Here is a 21981-nt window from a genome sequence, read left to right on the forward strand (position 1 = left end):
GCTAACAGCAATATATGCCATATTATAAGCTCTCATATCAGCTTTCGCATGACTGAAATAGGCGACGTTTACATTTTCAAGTGATTCGAGTGACTTATAGTAATGTGGTTTACCTATATATCTGTTAATAATTTGTTCTAAAGAATTATACTTACCAATAATAAACCTACTTTTCTCGTGTTTAACTTTCCTCATAGTCGAAATGAAAAGTAAAGTGTTTAACTCGGGTAAAAGTAACCATCTCACCCTTGAACTATTGGCGCTCTCTCTTCGTTCGAGCGCCAAAATATCTCGGGTGAAATGGTTCACTTTCCAAGTTTCCACCCTTCGTTAACAATCTACTAAACATGTTCGCTATCCCCAACGAATGAAAAATCCACCCTAAGTAAAAAATAATAGGAGTTCAATTTCCGTTAGTAAACATATGTTAGTTACGCTCGTGCGTGGAACATACGCTCCGTTTGAGCGGCTTCCAGAGAGAAAGATTTTAATAGGGTATTGTCTGTATTTAAAATAAATTATTTTACTCAATACATGAAATAAAGTACGAGAAGATTAATAGAGAAACGTAAGCTGCTATTATTAGTGTTCCGTACAAAACTTAGCTCACGGTAGACTTATAGGATCACTTCGGTCTTGCAAATCAGTTAAATGCGTTGACACAATTTCTATTTCAAAACCCGTATAAAACTATGTTGGTTATTTAATCGTGACGTCACATGCTAGTGTTTCTTATCAATTGCATAGTAGCAAAATCGTATTGATAGTTCGAAAAAAGAAACTGATTTGACTAGTAGTCAAATACCCTATTCCATCACTTTTACTTTCTCATTATTTAACTTGTTTTACATTTTTTAGACAATATTTTTTATCCTTTACTGAAACTATCTTTTATTGAAATGTGCAATAATTAGTATTTTATTTATCTATCTATTACATATTAATATTCCGTGATATGATTATGTGATCTGATATCATTCGGGATCTCAAGAGACAACTTTTGTTTTTCTGTGTCGCGACCCATGGACACCCTAATGATTGCAAACTGTTAATGTTGTAAACTTGTTAATTCTAATGTATGCGCCGCACGGTTTCCTATTGTTTAGATAGCAGAGATTAATTACGTCGATGGTCGATACTCAGAACGCAGGTAATTTTCCTTTTAATTTGATTAGTTAAAGTACTAATTTACTAAAACAGGTGGTCAGTAGGCAGTGAACTGAGCGTATACCTACGTAGATTGAGTATTCGAAGAATGATCGGTATGTAGTATCACTATTGGTAACCCATAAAACATTATACCCTCATATTGGTAACCCTCAGATTTCCTAGTGGTTTCAGGGCCCACTCAATAATCGCTCGCGATCCATAGTTTGGAAAATGCTGGGTTAGGTTATAACTGCTGCCGTATCCAGGTTCTTGGCAACCTGACTGGATTTATAAGGGTTATGCTCTTAACACGAAGGAGTCATTTATTAATTAAGTACGTCACACATTTAGGGGGAGGGAGAATGTGATACGGTGTGACAAGGGGAAGGGGGAGTCACAAATTTTGTGACGTCAATTTTACTTCATCTGTACTGTAGGTAACCGAATAGTTGTGATTTTGTTTTATTCGCTGCAAGGTTAAATAACTAATTTTTGCACTGATAATCGTTTTTATTAATATTTTTTATTCCTAATCAGTCTCGTGTTAAAAAATATTGCTTAAATAAAAAATATTTTATGTTAAAACAATAACACCTAATTCTAATTGCTGATTAAATTGAAAACAAATTTTCCAACTATGTGACGTCACACGAGGGGGAGAGGGATTTGCTAAACGTGACCTAGTGTAATAAGGAGAAGGGAAGGGTCAAAAAATTTGGAAATTCGTCTGGTGTAATTTATTGATGACCCCGAATTTGTCGCCATAGCCGCATAGTAGATGAGGCACTTATACATATTCTATTAACAGTTCACAAATATGTACTTTAAATATGAAGTCAGTAACTACTTTCCATTTAAGTGTTGCGTAGCGACATCTTAAGCTCTGTTAAGCAAACGTTATCGGTTCTCGGTTGAATGTAGAGAGGATGCTCGTCTCCTCTATTTACTTCTCTTTGGTTTCAATAGGATTGCTCCATTCGATAACGAGACTCCATATATAAAGGTAGATTTATGTATAAGAAAAATCATTGCAAATTTCCTGGAGTGAAGGTACCTACAAATACCAAACAATCAAATGGCATCAAGATTTAGAGCCGCGAGTGCAACAATACTTGAACTGCTTACCTTGTCAGAGTCCGTGGTGTTACCACTGCCAAATGATGCCAGAGAATTACGGTCTAAGGTCTCATCCAGTAATGTGTCTTCCAGGTCTCTGAAAAAATACCACTCATTTAAAAAAAAATCCAAAGAAACTAGTTCCAGAAAATGCAACTATAGGTAGAGTGTAATGTAGTGTAGTCTTGGATGGAAACGAAAAAATAGAGTTAATTGGTAAGGGTTGTAAGAGAAACGTTATAATCTGTCTAATTAATGGAGGTAAAATGGGGCTTCCGTTCTGATTTTCTCTCACTGTTCCATTTAGATTCAATACCCTGCTAGGTATGTCATATTTAATATACATAATATAATGATTACAGAATGCGCAACATAGTTTCAAGCAGTTTATTACAATGCGTTGGAAGTGGATTACGTCTAATAATACTAGTATTATGTACTATTACACGAACTAATAATTACGATGAAGCATGTTATAAAGTAATGTATTACATGTAATGATAATAAATAGTGTGTGAACTGACCTGCTAGATCGCTGCGAGCTGGTGGGGCGCACTCGCGCAGGACTGCGGGGCGGCTGCTGCAGCACTCCACTGAAGTAAGTTTCCTGCAACAAACTCACCACGTCTTCATACTAACCAAACATCCAATCATTCTTATAATGCAACCACGACTTTTGACAACCAGATACCGCATAATCTACAGATTCGTACACCTTCGACTAGATTAGCTATCAATCAAAATCGGAACACGATTTCGTCTTAGTCTTTACACACAATAAATGATTTTTTGATTTTATAAATATCTAATGAAATGTGACATCTTCCAACTATTACCTCGTTTGTTTATTAATTAAGGACAAAATATACAACATTGAAACAATACTTTACACAAGTGCTTTAGATAAGTTATACAAACCTGTTAATTGGCATGCTCATAAGCGTCACTCGATAATTTTGTACTTACATATTTGTTGAACCATTAGTACAATATCGGAGTAAAGAGCATAATTATGCAATCTTTTATACATAAATAGTTACAGAGTTTAAGAACTAATTTATTTTGTATGATGCCTGCGAAAATTAGCTTTCTGTATTGGAAGTTCAAGATTTTGTTTGTATGCATTTTGGCAAACTTATTTTAAGGACCAATTGGCTAACATGTAAAAAGAATACATATATAAAATATAAATAAATAGATTATTCGTCATTAATAGCATTACCTGTATAACCTCCCTAAGACGGCGCACCCACGTCTGCTTTACTTCTAGTGAAGTAGCTTTGAGAACAATGCGACAGTCGCTAGCCATGGGCTCCCGCCCGGTCCATACCGAGAACTTGCACTCGTCGCCTTCAATGTGTTCCGTCACTCCCAGTTCAGACGTCTAAAATAAGAAAATGCACTGCAATATTGAACATATTCCCATGTCAACCTTGAACCCATTTCCAAGTTGCACACAGTAAGGTTTATATTCCCCTGACACAATATGTGTGGTCAATACATAATACTATGCCTGGAAAAGGATTAATGTTTCTCAACAAATATAACTTACCATAAATTTAGTTTTATAAATATATTTGGCTTTGCCATGAGAGTCCTTGACTTCCTTAGCTAGAAGGAGATGAAGATCGAAGAGGAATACCCTCCTCTCGCGACCTTTTTTGATGATTTGGCGAAGATCCCACACATGGAAGGAGTCCTGGAGTACAACTTCGCCTAGGCTATCTGTCGGCACGTCGCATCCTTCTAATAATGAAAGGTGCATCGCATCATTAGCCTTTTTAGGCACGGACAGCATGACTTCCAAACCGTCCTGTGAACAATAATATCATGTGAACCACCAATTAATCTTTTAACTGTCTATAAAATATATAGACAAGTCTTAAGTGGCAACTGCTAAATAATTTATTTGATTAAACTTTATTGCACACAATTAATTCAGGTTTTTATAATGAAATGACTCTTTATTAAAATTTATTTACAAGGAACAACTGTACGACTGTACGTTTTATGTTTTGTGGCATTATAGATACATCAAATGCCTTTGGCCTACTCTCAGAATAGTTGCATTTTAGTTGTGGATTGGATTGCGAATATTGAAAAGTTGGCAAATCAGTTTGAAGTGCTTAGAACTGCCATTTCACCATGCCATATTATTTCGTGAAAATGATATATATATTCGATTGAGATTAAAAGATACAAACAGAATTAAGAAACTTAACAAAACTAGGCTATGATTAACTTTACAAACAGTTTTAATTTAATATACCTTAAGATAACTCTCCCACAAATTAAACTAATCTAAACACGTAATTCATTGTAATCAGTCAAACTGTGCCAAATAATTAGACATGCATATGTATGTATGTGCGTATCTATGTAGATACATACATAATATGCTCGAAAAAAATACCCGCAGGTAGTCGGGTAAAAAGTGTAAAAACCTCACAACTAACGGTTTACATTTCTGTCATGACTTGCATGCATACACTGTTGTTGGCTACATACTGGCCGCATCCAGTAGCAGTGCCAGTGTGATAAAGCTTAAGCATCTTGGAATTCTCCAACAACCTTGCACATCCCATTTTAAACGGTAAAAATAAGAAAGATTTAGAAACCCCCTTCAATTTTATGAAATTCCTGATTTTAGAAGCCTAAGGGCCAACGAGCTAGTAAATCTCGATTTTGGTCCCCTGGAAACTATAGTTTGAGATGACAACCATATTCATTACATTAAACTCGCAAAACACTGCCAGAACTCGAAGAAAAACACTGTAGGTATAAAATAAGGAACAAGTTTGTAACCCTAAAAGTGGTTTTCTACCGACTAAGGACAATGCCAAATGCCAGTCATTGTCATCTCTTATAGTATTTACTAGTAAATCCCTCGCCTACTCCCTATAACCCATACATACGGTAACAGGAAAATACTTTGCTGGATTGGTTAAATATAAAAATGTTCTTATGCTATGACTAATTCAAATTTTCACAATGATGTTGTCCTAGAGTTCTTTCTTTTTCTATCGAACTTACTATATTTAACAATAGTAGTAAAAACTCGATTTATTGCTGAACACAGCTGTATAAAATAATGCATGCATGCACCCATCTCAGTATTAAATTTTCAATAGACAATACGTACATTTTCCTTGTTATTCAACGGCATAGGCCCGATACGCACACCGCGGACTATGTGTTTTAACATCATTAGATATATATGTTCCACACTTATGAACAGCATTACATTATAATTTACATCAAATCAATATTATTTATAAAGACCGTCCGGACGGAACACACCATTACTCATCCCGAGTCCTGAGCAACTGCACAGCAAATGTTCATACCACGTATGTGTGAGTCAGGAGGAAAAATGTAACACAAATTTGTCTACGCCGTTAATGACTTCGGAGCAGCTATTTAATCTGCCACGGATTCAACTACTTACTAGCTATGGCATCTATTTAAGTAGAAACAAAACAAGTACCTCAGACTGATAATGTATAATGGGTTTATGACATTATGATACTCAAGAGCTCATTAGAAGTAGCACATCAGTAAATACAAGTAAGAAAAATAATAGTTTTAATATTGACAACTACATTGATCAAAATTAAATCTTGTCTGGATGTAATCTGTGTAATATAATATTAGTTTTCTGTAAATGAAAAATGTTAACACAAGCCTTTGTTGATACTCATTTACTGTGCCTAGTTTGAGATTGTTCATTTATTTAAATTATTTGTAAGTTACAACGGTTTTAGGATACAAACACTTAGAAGAACACGAGATAACTTCTAGATTAACAAACCTTTTATAACGTAACCTCAACTCAAAACAACACAGGCTAATCTAGTTGTAGTAACACAACTTTATTAGAACATCGTTGTAGGGCACTGTCAAGTCAGATGCTAACTAAAGTAATCTTAATCTTATCGCAGAATGAGCGTCTTGTGCTGATAATGATAAGGAAATACCTAGCAGCGCAGCGTATGAAATAGCGATACGAGTACGTCCAGGTAAAACATACTTCATATATTTTAAACGGATACGATGGGGTTTTTTGAAGTCGCGATAAGCGAGGTATTACGTGACGATAATGAATCAGTGAATAAGGAATAGTTTAGCGTACTCTAAATTTTACTGTACGGAAAGTTTCATACTTCACTAATATTTGTTTCCTGCGTTTTATCTTATGCCCTTAGGATCCGAGAGTAGTAAATGAATACAGAGTGTCAACCACCGTACAAAATCGTCCCCAGCGACCTGCATTTTAATGAATATTGAGACCCAAAGGTGTTGATTAGTGCGATTTATAACATTCGATGGTACATTTCGGCTATTTGACTTACAATGTGAGCCTAATTAAGTACTTCGTTAATGTTATAAATTTTAAGAAACAATGCCATTTGGATTAAATTTACGTGTAAATTACGGGAAACGCTTTTATTCCAAGAGATTAAGACTCGTTTTTAATTTACTTATCTCTGGTAATTCTCATTTTTTTGCTCAATAGATAGAATATTTCATAATAATTTTAAGATAACTCGTTAACTTCCCTCGTTATTTTAACTCTTTAACTTCTTTGTAGTCATTCGATTTGGAACCATAATTCTTGTAGTAGATGCGTTTTTGTTTTAATTATGATGGCAAGTATGTTGCCGCTACGGACTAAAGGGTTAAAAGTCGTACCGCGGCATTTCTAACCGGACCTTCTATTTCTCGATCAATCTCGCTTGATATGTAATTGAATCATAAATGAATTCCAAACATATATCAGTGACTTTGTGGAACGTGCATTAAAATAAAACTAAAGAAGTGACAAAAGGATTCAGAGAAACCTTTGTTGCAAATAAGTGCAATTATATAAAACAATATTTACCTTAATTTCTCCTTGTCCTTCCGCGCAACAAGCCTGAAGATCCTTGAGTAGCAGTTGGTATTTTGTAATTCTTTGCACTGGTTTTATTAGGTACGCAGCCAAAGGATGTTCTAATTTCCTCTTGCGCTGCACCCTGATGAAGAAAAAAAGGGGTTTTTTTCAAATAACCTTCCAACAATGACACCATATAGTAGAAATCAGTGTATCCACAATTTACAAAATAATTAGTTATAGTGAAAATCCATTGATTGTGTAAGATGTCTGTCTAAGGGTGGTATTCCACCTGTCCAATTTCTTTGTCCAAAGTGCATTGCGCCTCGCTCTCTTAAGCAAAATGTGAGACGTAAATACGCATTGGACCAAGATATTGGACAGATGGAATACCATCCTAAGACAAATTCGTGCCTCAAATTTTTTAGTTTATAAAGTATTATATAGAGAGACTTGTCAAGTTTCAACCCTGTGCCGACACTCACAGCTCGGTCATAAAACTGCGGCGCGCAAGGTAGATTCACGGTTCGTGCGCGGTTACGTAGTTATATAGAGAGTGTTAAGTAAGTAGGTACCTCTCGAAGTAGTCGCCGGCGTGCTGCACGACGGCGGCGTTGCTGTCGGGCTTGTTGCGGCAGTAGGAGACGTACATGTCGAACTCGCGCGCCCACGTCACGAAGCAGTGCCCCACGTCCTCCGGCATCGTCTCGTACTTGTCCAGCTCGCGCAGGAACACTCGCTCGTGGAAACGATGGATCTCCTCGATGTTACCAAATATTATTTCCTCCTGCAAAATTATAACTTAATTACTATCCATACACAACACATTAAATTCTAGCGGGTTCATCGAAATCGGTCTGGATAATTTATTATTTGTTACGGTTTAAAAGGTAGAGCAATTGTAAGGCTTGATTTACTTGGATAGTGATTTAAGTTAAACGATATTTTCTGGAGGATTTTTATGGCTAAGTTCAGTTAATGTGACCAACGTCACGTTTTAGCATGACACCATCATCATTCATTCATTCATTACTAATGGTAATGTTTATGTTACGTATAAATGTATTGATTAAAATTATGTTTATATTTACCTTTCCTTGTAAAGCCTGAGGCACAGAATTTGGGTCGGTGCGCATTTCGCGCAGGTAGCAAGTAATACATGTTTCCAAATCTTTGACATAAGCCCGTTCAGTCTGGAGTAGCTCGGCCATGATAAACCTGTAAGCAAAAGTATGATAGTTACGTCCATCGTCATGTTATATCATGTATTGAAGTTTTTACACCACAATTTTATTGCCATATCTAAAACGTGGAGTAATATCAATACAATAGACCCATACAATACCGTTAAGGAATGTCAAATATTAATAAAATCCAGCAATCGTATTCATACAGTAAAGTCAATCGGATGAAACCATTGACAATTGCGTAAAGGATAAACTATGTCTAATTCATATGTGCAGTTCGCAGTATAAGTAGCTAACAATACACAATAAATGATCCTCGAACATCCCGTTAGCATATGTCGCATGGTGCTGTCCATAAATTACGTCATCGATTTTGACCCCCCTCCCACCTAAAATCATCCAAAAATCATTCTTCAAATGACCCCGTTTCCTCCTACGTCCACCATCTACAACTACGTACTACTATCATCCGATGTCCAGACCCCCCCCCCTAATTTGAAATGACGTAATTTATGAATAGCCCCCATGTTGTATGTCATGACTCATGAGTAGTAGGAGGTGCACGTACTCTTTCCGGCGGGCGCTCCGGCGCTTGTCGTCGGCGGCGCTGGCGGGCGGCGGCGCGGCGCGCGCATCGCTCTCCGCCGACTGCGAGGACGCCAGCGACGCCGCCACGCCGGAGTCGCTCTCCGCTTCGCTTTCGCCGCCCTCCATACTTCCACTAAATTCTGCATATCTGGAAAGAGTTATGTCATTCTAAATTTTTGTCCGCATAGTCTGCTACGTAGCTTCCTTCGAAAACAGGCAAACCATAGAAGTCAATAGACGTATCGATAACGCCTGGAAGAGCTTCTGGTCCATGAAGGCGCTATTGAAGGGTGACCTTCCCCTGTGTCTCAAGCGCAAACTCATCGACATGTGTATCCTGCCTATCCTAACCTATGGTGCTCAGACATGGTCATTGACTGAGGCTTTGAAGTCCAAACTCAAGGTTTGCCAGCGAGCGATGGAGCGCAGTATACTGGGTGTTCGCAGGACTGATAGAATCAGAAACACGGAACTGCGCTCCAGAACTAGAGTTGTAGATGTAGGTGTCAAGACCGCTAAGCTTAAGTGGGACTGGGCTGGACATGTCTGCCGCATGCACCCTGAAAGGTGGGCCAAAATGGTTACGGAGTGGGACCCACGGAACACCATAGATGGTGCTAGTCGGAGTGCAGGCAGACCAAAAAGGAGATGGCGGGACGACTTGGACGTATTTTGTCCGGATTGGCGGGAAACTTCAAAAGACAGGGTTGAGTGGAGAAAGCGAGGGGAGGCTTTTGCCCAGCAGTGGGACACTTAGCCAGGCTAACAAAAAAAAAAGTCTGCTACGTAACCTTTAAACATAATAGGATTTAACTTCATATTATTTACGTTACGACACTTACGACCAATATAAAAATTGTGTTAGAATTAGTTCCGTACTAGGTATATTTCTGAGCATGGCACATAGTAATTACTTCAAATTGGTATTTTAGTTAGAATATAGAGTAGCATGAGAGTCGTATTACTTTTCGACTATAACATTTTTTTATATACTTAGAAGAATACTAATCTGTGCGATCAATTTATGTACATGCTGAGAGTAATTGCAATACTAAATTCACGAATTTGAGTGATATGAAGAAAATAGGATACCTGGCATCGACTGCGGCCACCCACTCTTTGATCTGTACGGCGTGCGGGTGGCCCTTCTCGACGAGGCCGTCAGCGAGCTGCGCCAGCAGGCGCACCCGCTCGCGCGACTCCCGCGCCACTCCGGCCGCCGCCGCCGCCGCCGCCGCGCCGCACCGCTCCTGCGTCTCCCGGATCCATTCCACCGCCGCGCGCGCTGACCGCTCGAACAGCGCAAATTGCTGGCATTGCTCGAGCCGCTTCTTCCGGACCGTCCAGTGTTCTAATACCTGGATCAACGTCACATTTTATTTAATACAAACGCATTTTCAAACTGAAAGCTAAATTGATCAGTGTTTATTACCGGTTGAACGAGCAACATTAGATAAGTCCTGAGCATCACATCGCACGGAGCTCCAGAATAAATATGAAGTTAGTTCCGACGTTCCACACATGTGCGAGCACTGTAACGGCCTGCCTGATACCATCACAAACTCCGAACAAAAGCTTTATTGTCTCTGTGAGGACCCGCCGATGACACTGACAATGACAATAGCTAACATCGACTGCCAGTGGAAACCTTGTACAGCGGTCACATTTAGATATAAATATTTTCATTCTTGGAATGATATTTATATTTTCTTTACAACAACGTAACCCGTCACAACAACGTAATTGACAATTTCAGTAACAATGTTTATGTTTTTATTTGGTTTCTGTAAATAATCCGTCCCAACTGTCGTTCAACAGGCTTTCGATAGTCCAATAGGATTGTGGACATATGACATATCATCTGTTATAGTAGTCTAACTACACACATACATATCATAAATCCTATGTGTGGTGTGTGGCGGAGCAACCTTGTTAAGTAGCAGAAACACCTTTTAGTATTTATAGTCAAAGTCAAATAATTTATTTGCTATAGGTATACAAGTATACATGAAAATATACAATAAAAGTTGTACAACAAATGTACAATAGTTGATTTTTAACTAAGTATCAACTTACAAGGTTATAAAACTGATATAGAGTATTTAATCTATAATTTTGCTAAATTACCTACCTATTATTATAAATGTCACCTAGATATTAAAGGTTCACTAGTATAAAAAATAAGAAGTTTTTCCAACAAACATTCAGGAACTACTCCAGCTTCGTGTTGTTATTACTCCCTCCATCTCCGCACACTTCATATGATGCGTTCAAAAACCGCAATTTACGGCCAATATATAGATGAACTGTTTTGTTAGAACAAATTTCTTATTTGTGAAAATGTTATTATTGCATAATTATAACATTGATAACAATTTTATGACATCAATGTAAACAAGAACGAATTTTTTTGCTCGCTGTGCTTCAATATTAATGGAGCATTCCACGGGCTGTCCCGTACAAACGCATTTTATTTCCTGTGTTGCGACTTTTTTTTTGGCATTTAAAGCAATCGATTATTTGTCTGTGCATATTTTTGACTATTTGTCATAACCCTAAACTTGGCAGGATTTTTTTTGCTAGAATTTTGTGTTTTTTTCTTGAAAAAAGGGATAATAAGGGTTGACTTAAGGGTACAAAAATAATAAAAAAAATCTTAGTATTTTAGTTTTTTATTTATACAACGTATCTTTAAATGCACACTGCCAAGGATTCACAAATTAACATTAAATTAGGTATGTATCCTAGGATAAACACTGCCAGGTTCACTGTGAGGTGAGTTATGTATCTTTAAAGATTCATTGCCAGGTTGAGGTTGCAGAATATTTACTGTCTTACTAAGAAATTATTAGGATTTTAGGATAAATTACGATATTCTATCTATTAACTATATTATTCAAGTGCCACAGATATTACAGATAAGGCTACAACAACAAAAAAGAGCTCGCAATCTGATTGCTCTTGTTCTTCAACCCGGGGTCAGGTCAGAAATAGATTAGTAGTTGCCTCCATCTTCTCAAGAGCACCTACATCTGTTATCAGACAGCGATCATGGAACAACAGATAGCGACCCCAGCCCAGCGACCACTGCTATCCATGTCCAGCATGCCATCATCACCATCGCCAAATCAGGTAACATTGCTAGTACATCTTCAGAGTGAGTCTCCAACTACGAGACGATCAGTAAGCCTGTCTGAACTCTGAACCTACCACAACACCATCCCATAATCATATATCATCGCCATTTTCAGGTTTATCATCCTACTTTGCAGCTTCAGTGCTCCTTCTCTGCAACAGCTACCTACATATTATTTGGCTTATTTTTTTACACATTATCTGTGACTACTGGCCTTTCGAAAACTTCTACTCAATTTTGACTAGCCCAATTCCCGTAAATCGCTACATTTCCAATATAGTGTGAGAGGGTTTGATTGGACTGGCTTCTTTTTAGTCACAATTATAGTTTTTTTTTTATCGAGTAGCTACTGCAAGCATTGAAGCTGAAGAGTAGGATGTAAGATTAATAAACCTGAAAATAGCGATGGTATAGGATTATGGGATGATGTCGGAGCATTCGAATTTGCTTGTTCAGAGAGGCTTGCTGTTTGTCTTGTAGTTGGAGACTCATTCTGCATGTACTAGCAATGTTACCTGATTTGGCGATGGTGGTGGTGGCATGCTGGTCATGGCTAGCAGTGGTCGCTGGGATGAGGTCGTTATCTGTTGTTTCATGATCGCTGTCTGATGACAAGTCTAGGTTCTCTAGATAAGATGGTAAAGATGGAGGCAACTGCTGCTGTCTATTTCTGATCTGACTCCGAGTTGAGGAATAAGAGGAACCCGATAGCGAGCTCTATTTTGTTGCTGTAGCTTTATCTGTAATATTTATGACACTTGAAGGATATAGTTAAATACTTTTAATAATTGAATGTCGTAATTTGTCCTAAAATACCAATAATTTCTTAGAAAGACAATGAACATTCTGGAACCTTAACCTGGCAATGTATCTTTAAAGATACATTTAAACAAGCATGTTGTTAGTAGAGAAGCTGGCGGTGTGCATTTGTAGATACATACAATAGAACGAGTTCATGCTATCTATAACAACAATGCAATGACTAATAAAAATACGTTATGGTATAGAATATATATTCACTTTTTATGTAACAATCATAAATAGACCCAAATCTAAAAGGAAATCACTAAAAAGTACCACTTTTCCCATACGATGCGTAGACGCAGCTCCGCGGCCTGATATTTTGCGTGCTACACTCAAAATCAGATATGCCAGCGACATAAAACATTTTTTTACCAATTAAGGCCGTTCCCTGAGCCAGAAATGTAAAAATACCCCAATTGTTATCCTATTTTTCTAAGAAACGTTGATATTTGTAGACGTGGGAAAAATATATATAATTCTTGATTATATTATCTTTCATAACACAGCTTTCGATACACGATTCATAACACTTCGCTCGATACAATTTATTCCCAAAGTAACCTCCAATTCGAATTTATACTCCAACTTTACTTGTTTCTTTACTATGTGACACTATGAAACAAAAAAAGGAGAAAAATCAATCATAACTATAACAATAATTTGACAGCTTTAGAAAAACGATAATTAGAGGCAATATTTTTAAAATAAATAAACATCAACTAATTCTATCGTAACAAAATATTGACTTCGGCCTGCATGCTCTATCTCCGTCCGTCTTTCGAAATGAGACAGTGATGGCTGAGCGCTCGTGCCAGACGGACCTGTACTACGTGTCCCCAAAACAAATATAAGATTTAGTTATAAAAACTGTTCTGTGTTGTGTGTCCTAGCACCTAGCTAGCTAGCTAGTTGTGGCTAGTGTGTGTTGTGTGTATACCGTGTGCACCAAAACCTATAATGGGTAACAAGCAACTCATTAAAAAGAAGACATCTCGAAAAAGACAACTCGGAAGATTCCAACAAACAATGGAACTAACGTAAGTAAAAATGTATATTTATTACACAGTGAAATAAGTAATTATTACTTAATTTAATATATACTCGATCGTACTAATTAGTAATCCATATAACTTAAAACATTCTAAAATTTAATAATCGCTCCATCTACCGGTTAAACATTGTCATCAATTCATCATCTAAATAGCTTAAAAGGATATTGCGATTCGCGACGTTTAAACCACGCGGCACTAGCGCCACGGCAAAGCAGAAAACATTGCCGTCTATGTGTGCGTGTCCGTGAGTCGTAGTTACGCGGTTGCGGTGTAGTGGGCCTTCCTATAAATACGAGCACACAGTAATACATGTAACGCACACAATTACACGCATAAAGCGTTCTAGCAATCCATCCACCTATCGAGGGTTTGAACCTCAGCTCGTGATTTGTCATGCGTCTAAACTTTTTGCTTTTTTGTCTTTCTAGGAAAAGAAGAAAATTGGATAATTTCACAGCCGAAGATGATACTATATCTTTAGACTACATCGAGTGAGTATAATTATTTGACTTGTGCTTTTTAGCCCTACCTACGTAACACAATTCACTATATACTACAATTTATCTTTATTTACAGACTGCAAAATATGGAAATGGAATCTCCGATTTCATCAAAGTTGAAAGTCAGTCAAAATAACGAGTAAGTTCTAATTCTAATTGTGGCATTATCTATGAATTCTAATTGTGGCATTATCTATGAAAAGGGACCTTATTGTCTATGGCGCTTACGACGCACTGCGTCGCGCGGCGTGGTATTTATATCAGAGCATCGTTAATAATGGCGGAAGCGCCATCGACAATAAGGTCCCTTTTCATAGATAACGTCACATATGTAGGTACCTGTGTCGCGCGTAACTTCGTGCGTTGCGATAAATACCTACCTACTCACAGCGGCGGCGTACGAAAAGACCTTAGTTGGATACCTACTGTTTTCCTATCAGTGCAGATGCTTATATCTTTTTATGCTTTGAATTGATAGTCTCAATTATTTGGACATATTTTGTACTTATTTTCCTAGATGGCTATTAGTACTACCTACTTAGCAAATGTTCGCCGAAAACTAAATAAAATGTCGCCAATCAATAATATCGTACGAGATACATTGCCCTCATCAGTTATTTGATATTCCCCAAGAGGTACTTAATTTTAAAAAAACCGGCCAAGTGCAAGTTGGACTCGCACACGCAGGGTTCCGTACCATTACGCAAAGAACGGCAAAAATCACGTTTGTTGTATAACTATTTATTTTATTCTGTTTTTAGTATTTGTTGTTATAGCGGCGATTGAAATTCAATCATCTGTGAAAATTTCAACTGTCTAGCTACCACGGTTCATGAGATACAGCCTGATGACAGACGGACGGACGGACAGCGAAGTCTTAGTATTAGGGTCCCGTTTTTACCCTTTGGGTACGGAACCCTAAAAATGTACACTGATAAAATGTAATAGGGTTGCATGAGTAAGTCCCGGAAATTAAAATCCCGGGATTTACCGATTGTCCGTACTTTCGTTATTCTTTTACGTTTTTTTTTAATGAACTGATAGTTATTTTATATTATACTACCCTACACAATAGTAAATGATTTACTTTTCTTGAGCGTGTTGACCGATTTTTTATTGCGCGAGAGACATCTCCAAAGTGGTAAAATGTGTCCCCCCCCCCTTAACTTCTAAAATAAGAGAATGATAAAACAAAAAAAAAATATGATGTACATTACCAATATTACCATGCAAACTTCCACCGAAAATTATAGTTGCGTATTACCTATTCTCACATGTATCGTACAACGTTTTACAGTACATATAGCCCTTTAAATATTTGACATACATACGTAATGTGTGTGTGCATTATCGCACTAGTGCGGTAAAGTCCATATGTGCTGTAATAGTACATTTCGATGCTAGTGCGGAAGGTATGTCATTACTTCACGAGTACCGAGATATCTTGCCACGAGCCGCAGGCGAGTGGCAAGACTCGGGACGAGTGAAGAATGACATTTCTGCACGTGTATCGAACGACGTTTTTTAATACAGTTGCGAAAAAATAAGAAAAACATTGTTAATCGTACACTAAACAAAAGTGGTAACAGTGACAGCTCGGTTAGACGTCGTCTTTAAGTATATTATATCTATGGGCGTTTGGCAGCTATTCCGTTCCATTCAGTCAACTTATTAAGAACGGAATTTTCAATATTGAATATTAAAAAATAAACGTGTTATAATGATGAAGAGGTAAGTAATTAAATATGAAATATGTAATATTTTTCGTATTCTTACATTAACGGTAGGTTTTTATGCTGATTACGACGTTTAAAGGAAACTAATATTAACACTCATCAATAAGTAGTCGTGAATTGGAACAAGTATAAATTTAAAAAAATTGGAAAAGTTAAAAGCACTAGTTCGAGATAACCAACTTTCCGCACGCTAAACAGCTACGTAAAGTAGCACTTTTTGAGCAACTGTATTAAAAAACATCATACATTTATTTAATTTTGGTTTTGACAGTGAGGCGACCAGCTCAAACATTTTGAACCCACGCATTGCACAGGTGGATGACACTTATCGGGTTCCTAGTCTATTAGAGGAAGAAGATACCCATGAGGTAGGTGATTATGATATATGTATACATTTTTCACCTTATTATAAATCTTTGACGTCGACTGTACATGATGTGACAAATTGTAAATGCTAACACTTACAATATATTTTATTTTCAGTTACAAATATCGTTCGATTTGGAAGAAGAGCTTCCTGACAAAACCGTCGGTCGAAGAATTGTTGCAATTAGTAATTTTTTTACAAAATTACAATCGATTTGCAATCATGGACCCTTAGGATGCGGTATTCAAGAAATGCAGTTGGTTGGAGAAGTAAAACATGGGCATAATTGAACTTGGCTCTCATTTCACATTTATGTTTTTGTTGGGAAATCATTACTTTTGTACAAAAAGTAAGAAATTACTAGTGTTAATCATAAAAGCAGTTGTGCTGAAAACGAGACCCTCGCTAACGCGCGGTCAACTGTCAAAAAATTTCAGTTTTCAATATTTTCTTTTTTTATACGCCTTTTAGTCTACCTTCATGCCAAATATCAAGTTTCTAGGTTATCTAAAAGTGGGTTAGGTTTTTGGTAAGTCTTAGGTACTTAATTAATCGAATAATTATGAATATATGATTTTTTACATCAAATTATCAATAATTTTCAGTTTACAGATTTTTTCCTCTATACGAGTATACTCCTAATGGTCTACCTGCCAAATATCAAGAAGGTTAGGTTTTTGATCCATAAGTCTAAATTAATAGGGATGATGACACATGTTGAATTTTACAACAAAATCTAGTAAAATACATAGCAAATGAGCAATTTATCACAATATTGTGGATATTAAAAAAATATATGGAAATAATACAAAAGTACAACGCCTGAAAGTTTCAACATTAAAGTTCTTTTCAACTTCCAAAAACTACAAAAATAAGGATACCATTCGATTCCTCACATTTTATCCAATAAAAAATTGTATGGAAACTATATACATAAACGCAATATTTCACAGACAAAATCGCAATTTTCTTGTTTTGTTCATACTTCAAGATGGACTCTCTGTGACCTTGACGTTTTGTTCGGGGCGTTTCGCGAGTGAAGTACGACTGTCGGACTTTGACTATCATTTCTAACTTTTGTATTCCTTTAATGCAATGGATACCATATAGACTTTTGATCCTAAAGACATACCTGATCGATTGATACCATAAATGAAAATTAGTCATCTAGCCTATTATCGATATATGTGTTTTTCTTCATCAAATTATCAATAATTTTCAGTTTTTAGATTGTTCCCTTTATAAACTCCTAATAGTCTACCTTGGTGTCAAATTTCAAGTTTCTAGGTCAGCTGGAAGTGGGTTAGGTTTTTGATCTATTAGTCAGTCAGTCACAAAAATGCCGGTTTTTAAACGTTAATTTATGAATAAATGTGCAAAATTGCATGTGAGTAGGTAAAATTGATCTCAAGTTGTGAAGTGGTTTGTTTAACCCTCGTGCCTTGAAACCCTTGCAAAGCTCAAGATTCCATTTTCGGTATTGAGAAGGACCAATATCGAAATATCCGGATCCCGGGATTTATTATTCGTTGATAGGTTGAAACTTGGTTAGGGCATGCAATATCGGATCATTCTCAATCCCGGGATTGATTTCCGATATTGCATGTCAATCCCGGGATTTCAATATTAATACCGGTATTTTGATATTAATTCGGATTTTTGCGATATACGAGAAAAAAAGCTAATATATTTGACAATAGAGTAGATCCGAGTACCTATTTGATATAATTTCAATTTGAGACCTCTACACGTTCCCGAGAAAAAAGTTCCTCTTGAGTGATTCGACGAACCTATGGAACTCTGTAAAATGAATAAATTTGATTTACAGTCATATGGTGCTATTTTACAGCACTAGTGCGATAATTAGCAATTACGTGACTATGTCGAAAATTCAAGGGGCCATATGTATGTAGGTACTGTAAAACGTTGTACGATACATATGCGAATAGGTAATTCGCAACTCGTGTCGATTCAAAACGCCACTCGTTTCGAATTTCCTATTTGCCGCACTTGTAAACGTAATGTAGGTAAGGTTTACTCGGGTAATTCCGAATGTCGAAAACTGTCGGATAGTTCCGAAAAGAGACTTTTATTATGATGGAATTAAGGGTGATTTTCATCTGAATTTCGGAATTATCCGACATTCGGTATTACCCGAATACACCTTACTATTACAATATGGTGCTGCTTTACCGCATTAGTGCGATAATTAGCACATTACGTAACTATGTCGAAAATTTAAAGGGCCATATTATGTACTGTAAAACGTTGTACGATACATGTGCGAATTACCTATTTTTCGCACTTGTATCGGTATGCCCTAACTTTTTAGGGTTCCGTACCCAAAGGGTAAAACGGGACCCTATTACTAAGACTTCGCTGTCCGTCCGTCCGTCCGTCTGTCACCAGGCTGTATCTCACGAACCGTGATAGCTAGACAGTTGAAATTTTCACAGATGATGTATTTCTGTTGCCGCTATAACAACAAATACTAAAAACAGAATAAAATAAAGATTTAAATGGGGCTCCCATACAACAAACGTGATTTTTGACCAAAGTTAAGCAATGTCGGGAGTGGTCAGTACTTGGATGGGTGACCGTTTTTTTGCTTTTTTTTTTGTTTTTTTTTTTTGCATTATGGTACGGAACCCTTCGTGCGCGAGTCCGACTCGCACCTGCCCGGTTTTTTTTAATAAATATCGATGATATACCTGCACAGTATACCTAATAAATAATGATATTATAGAAAACTTGCAGTCATTAATTTGTTTAAATATAAACTGTATTTACCCTTATAATTAAATATTATTGAAATAAGAGTTGACTTCATTAAAATGAATATTTAATTTACACTATGTTTCATTTATTTTTCCATTTTAACTTTTAACGCCATCTATGAGATGCAGCATGCTTTTTCAGTATTAAGTAATACGTTTTACAAATCAGTGTCCTGTTAGTTCATTTCAAGTCGCTACTTCTTGCGTGGCGCTGTTGTATCGTCATTGTATCTAGGGGCGGGACGGGTGGCGTGAGGGGAGCCTCGATTGTAGATTTCATTTGGGTACGGGAACGGCCTTAAGTATAGTATCAAGTGAAAAAATATGCGTCTAAAAATAATATGAAGCTGTTTACTTTTTGCGTAGATTTTAAAAAAGTGTAACGTGCATAAGAATGCACACTGCCAAGTTTAGGGATAAAAAAGAAACTCTTATACCTGCAAATCTTCAGAAAATTCGCGTTTGTACGGGACAAACGGTAGACGATTTCATGGAATGCCCCTAATGCTGCCACTTACAAGTTTACAAACCTTGAGAAACGTCTCGGCGGTGCGCCGCGCCAGCGTGCACGCCATCAGGGGCGCCTCCTTCTGCTCGCCGTGCTTCACTAATAAAGCTGCCGCCTACAAGTATAGTACAGTAACGCTAATAATATCTGGCACAGACGTCGTACCTTGTTCTCCTGCGAGAGTAGCGTGTCGAGAATAGCCCTGGTCTGCTCGTGGTGCGCCTTGCTGGCGGCGGCGGTCTGGCCGTGCACCTGCGCGGAGCGCGCCGCGTACTTGAGGAACGTCTCGGCGGTGCGCCGCGCCAGCGTGCACGCCTTTAGGAACGCCTCCTTCTGCTCGCCGTGCTTCACTATTAGGGCTGCCACCTACATGCAAAATTACACAGTTGTAATTAAAGCTAGAACTCCAAAACACTAGTGGAGTTATAATCACAGTACATGCAATAAATATTAGTATCATGATCAAGGGTTTATATTTTATATCTGCATATACATTTCGACCATTTCTAACATACGTAACTTCTAAGCAAAAACTTGAAATAAAAAGTTCACAATAACACTATCCTGCAAATACTCGGAGTATCGTAAATACTCAGACAGATCTTAATAATGTTGATATATAATAGTTTTAAAAATTGCTAGATTAGTGTCTACATAGTGCTCAAATTGTATTAGGATAAACGTTTTCACGTATAATATTGTTAAAGTAGGTACGTAACAATAGTGTTTACTATTATATTTTGGGTGCTACAAAGCTTTTTAAGTTGCTTAAAATTTTCCCCGGATTTCTAACGTTAGTTCTAACCTGTGCCGCCTTGTCGACAGCCTGCGACTGCGTGAGCTCGTCGGTGGACGGAGCGGCGGCCGACCCGCACCAGTCTTCATCCCTGCGGTACTCTCGTTCCAGCGAGTCCAGTACCGAGCACACTTGTTCAGCGGTTTTGTAGAAATTGAGCGACGCCGTAACAAGCTTGTGTCTTTCCTCCGCACACGTGACCAGGCGCTGCCACCGCTCAGTTACTTCTTCGGAAATCTCTCTATAACAAGGACATATTATCATAATATTAATCATATCCGATGTTTTGGCCTAGCATTGTAATGTCTCAATTGTTATGGCAAAGAATGTAGACAGCACGATTTCCGCCCAGTTCTTTATGCCAACAAATTTATAGGAATTCCAGCAACGATAAAGCCGCTGTACCGCGTCGCAACCGCTTCTAGTGAGTGTGTATAATTGGTCAAACCAATTTGTCAGTCAGTAAAAACCAGGAAAATTATACTCATCCTTTCCTTTTGGGTGCTAGTACTAGTGTAAGACAAAGGTATGTAGTATGATTCTCTCTGTCTATGATTGAAATGCGACAGTCCTTTGACAAACTATAATTTTAAGTTAAACAAAAGCATATTTTAACGGCACCTGTTTCTAATGTAATAAGGTGCACAGTAAACAAGTGAGATAATATTACCTGATAGTATGTGGGTCATAATGGTTGGCGGCGCGCAAAGCGTCAGCCCTGTATTTAACTTGCACCGCGCTCGCGTGCGTCTTCTCCACGGCCACTTGGAACTGGTCGTGCTCGCGCTTGAGCTGCTCGGCCTCCGCCAGCGTGCCGGGGATCGAGAACGAGGCCGCCAGCATCGCCTCCCCGTTGCGGATCCAACTCACCACCTGCGTGGCATCTTTTTGGAACTGACCTGTGTGATGGGATGTTGTGATTACTAATTGATATAAACTGTATACAAACAAACTACCGCTATTATGCAACAACAACGTTTAAATGAAACAAAACATTACAAATGAAATGTAGCTAGGAAGAATTTTCCTTGTATGTTCTATTCTAGTAAATTGTAGACATATAATGTTACATTTATTGATGAACTAACGATTGTCCTTCACTGAGACTAATATTTTTCAGATGATTCATATTTTATAATACCTACTAATAGAACAACGCCCCAAAAGTATCTGCCACCCTCTAAAAATTTCACGAAGAGAAATATACCTCTTCAGTTTACATTCATATAAATTTTCTATTATTCTTTAATCTTTTTCTAGCCAAAGTGGCCAAATATATCGGAACACATACATATTTTTTTTGGTAAGAAAGGTGGCCACTTTAGCCGACACTATAGTTTCTTTTTAAACTATGAATTTCCGCTCATAGAAAATAGTATGCAACAGTCATTT

At 37.5% G+C, this 21981-nt stretch overlaps 3 protein-coding genes across 3 annotated transcripts in view; 1 reads left to right on the forward strand and 2 right to left on the reverse strand.

The window, feature by feature from the left end:
- LOC134678950 (triple functional domain protein) overlaps positions 1–21981 on the reverse strand; it is a 125081-nt gene that overhangs the window by 64613 nt on the left and 38487 nt on the right. The window contains exons 16-27 of the mRNA XM_063537706.1: positions 21260–21488; positions 20599–20830; positions 19959–20159; positions 10006–10271; positions 8894–9061; positions 8230–8356; positions 7714–7925; positions 7148–7280; positions 3818–4078; positions 3488–3649; positions 2790–2872; positions 2275–2362 (exon numbers count right to left, since the gene is read on the reverse strand). Of these exons, the coding sequence (XP_063393776.1) occupies positions 2275–2362; positions 2790–2872; positions 3488–3649; positions 3818–4078; positions 7148–7280; positions 7714–7925; positions 8230–8356; positions 8894–9061; positions 10006–10271; positions 19959–20159; positions 20599–20830; positions 21260–21488 (2162 nt within the window). The remainder of the gene's footprint in view (positions 1–2274; positions 2363–2789; positions 2873–3487; positions 3650–3817; positions 4079–7147; positions 7281–7713; positions 7926–8229; positions 8357–8893; positions 9062–10005; positions 10272–19958; positions 20160–20598; positions 20831–21259; positions 21489–21981) is intronic.
- LOC134678869 (uncharacterized) lies at positions 14185–17042 on the forward strand. Its single transcript, XM_063537589.1, has 4 exons — positions 14185–14396; positions 14482–14544; positions 16413–16509; positions 16625–17042. The coding sequence occupies exons 1-4, from the start codon at positions 14299–14301 to the stop codon at positions 16796–16798; spliced, it is 432 nt and encodes a 143-aa protein (XP_063393659.1). The 5' UTR covers positions 14185–14298; the 3' UTR covers positions 16799–17042.
- The window catches only part of LOC134678944 (uncharacterized), an 81424-nt gene continuing 76673 nt past the window's right edge, over positions 17231–21981 (reverse strand). Inside the window, exon 4 of the transcript XR_010100267.1 lies at positions 17231–17244. The gene's annotated coding sequence lies outside the window, so the exon portion shown is untranslated. The remainder of the gene's footprint in view (positions 17245–21981) is intronic.

The sequence above is a fragment of the Cydia fagiglandana genome, chromosome Z (genome assembly GCF_963556715.1).
Source record: "Cydia fagiglandana chromosome Z, ilCydFagi1.1, whole genome shotgun sequence".
Taxonomy (NCBI): Eukaryota; Metazoa; Arthropoda; class Insecta; order Lepidoptera; family Tortricidae; genus Cydia; species Cydia fagiglandana.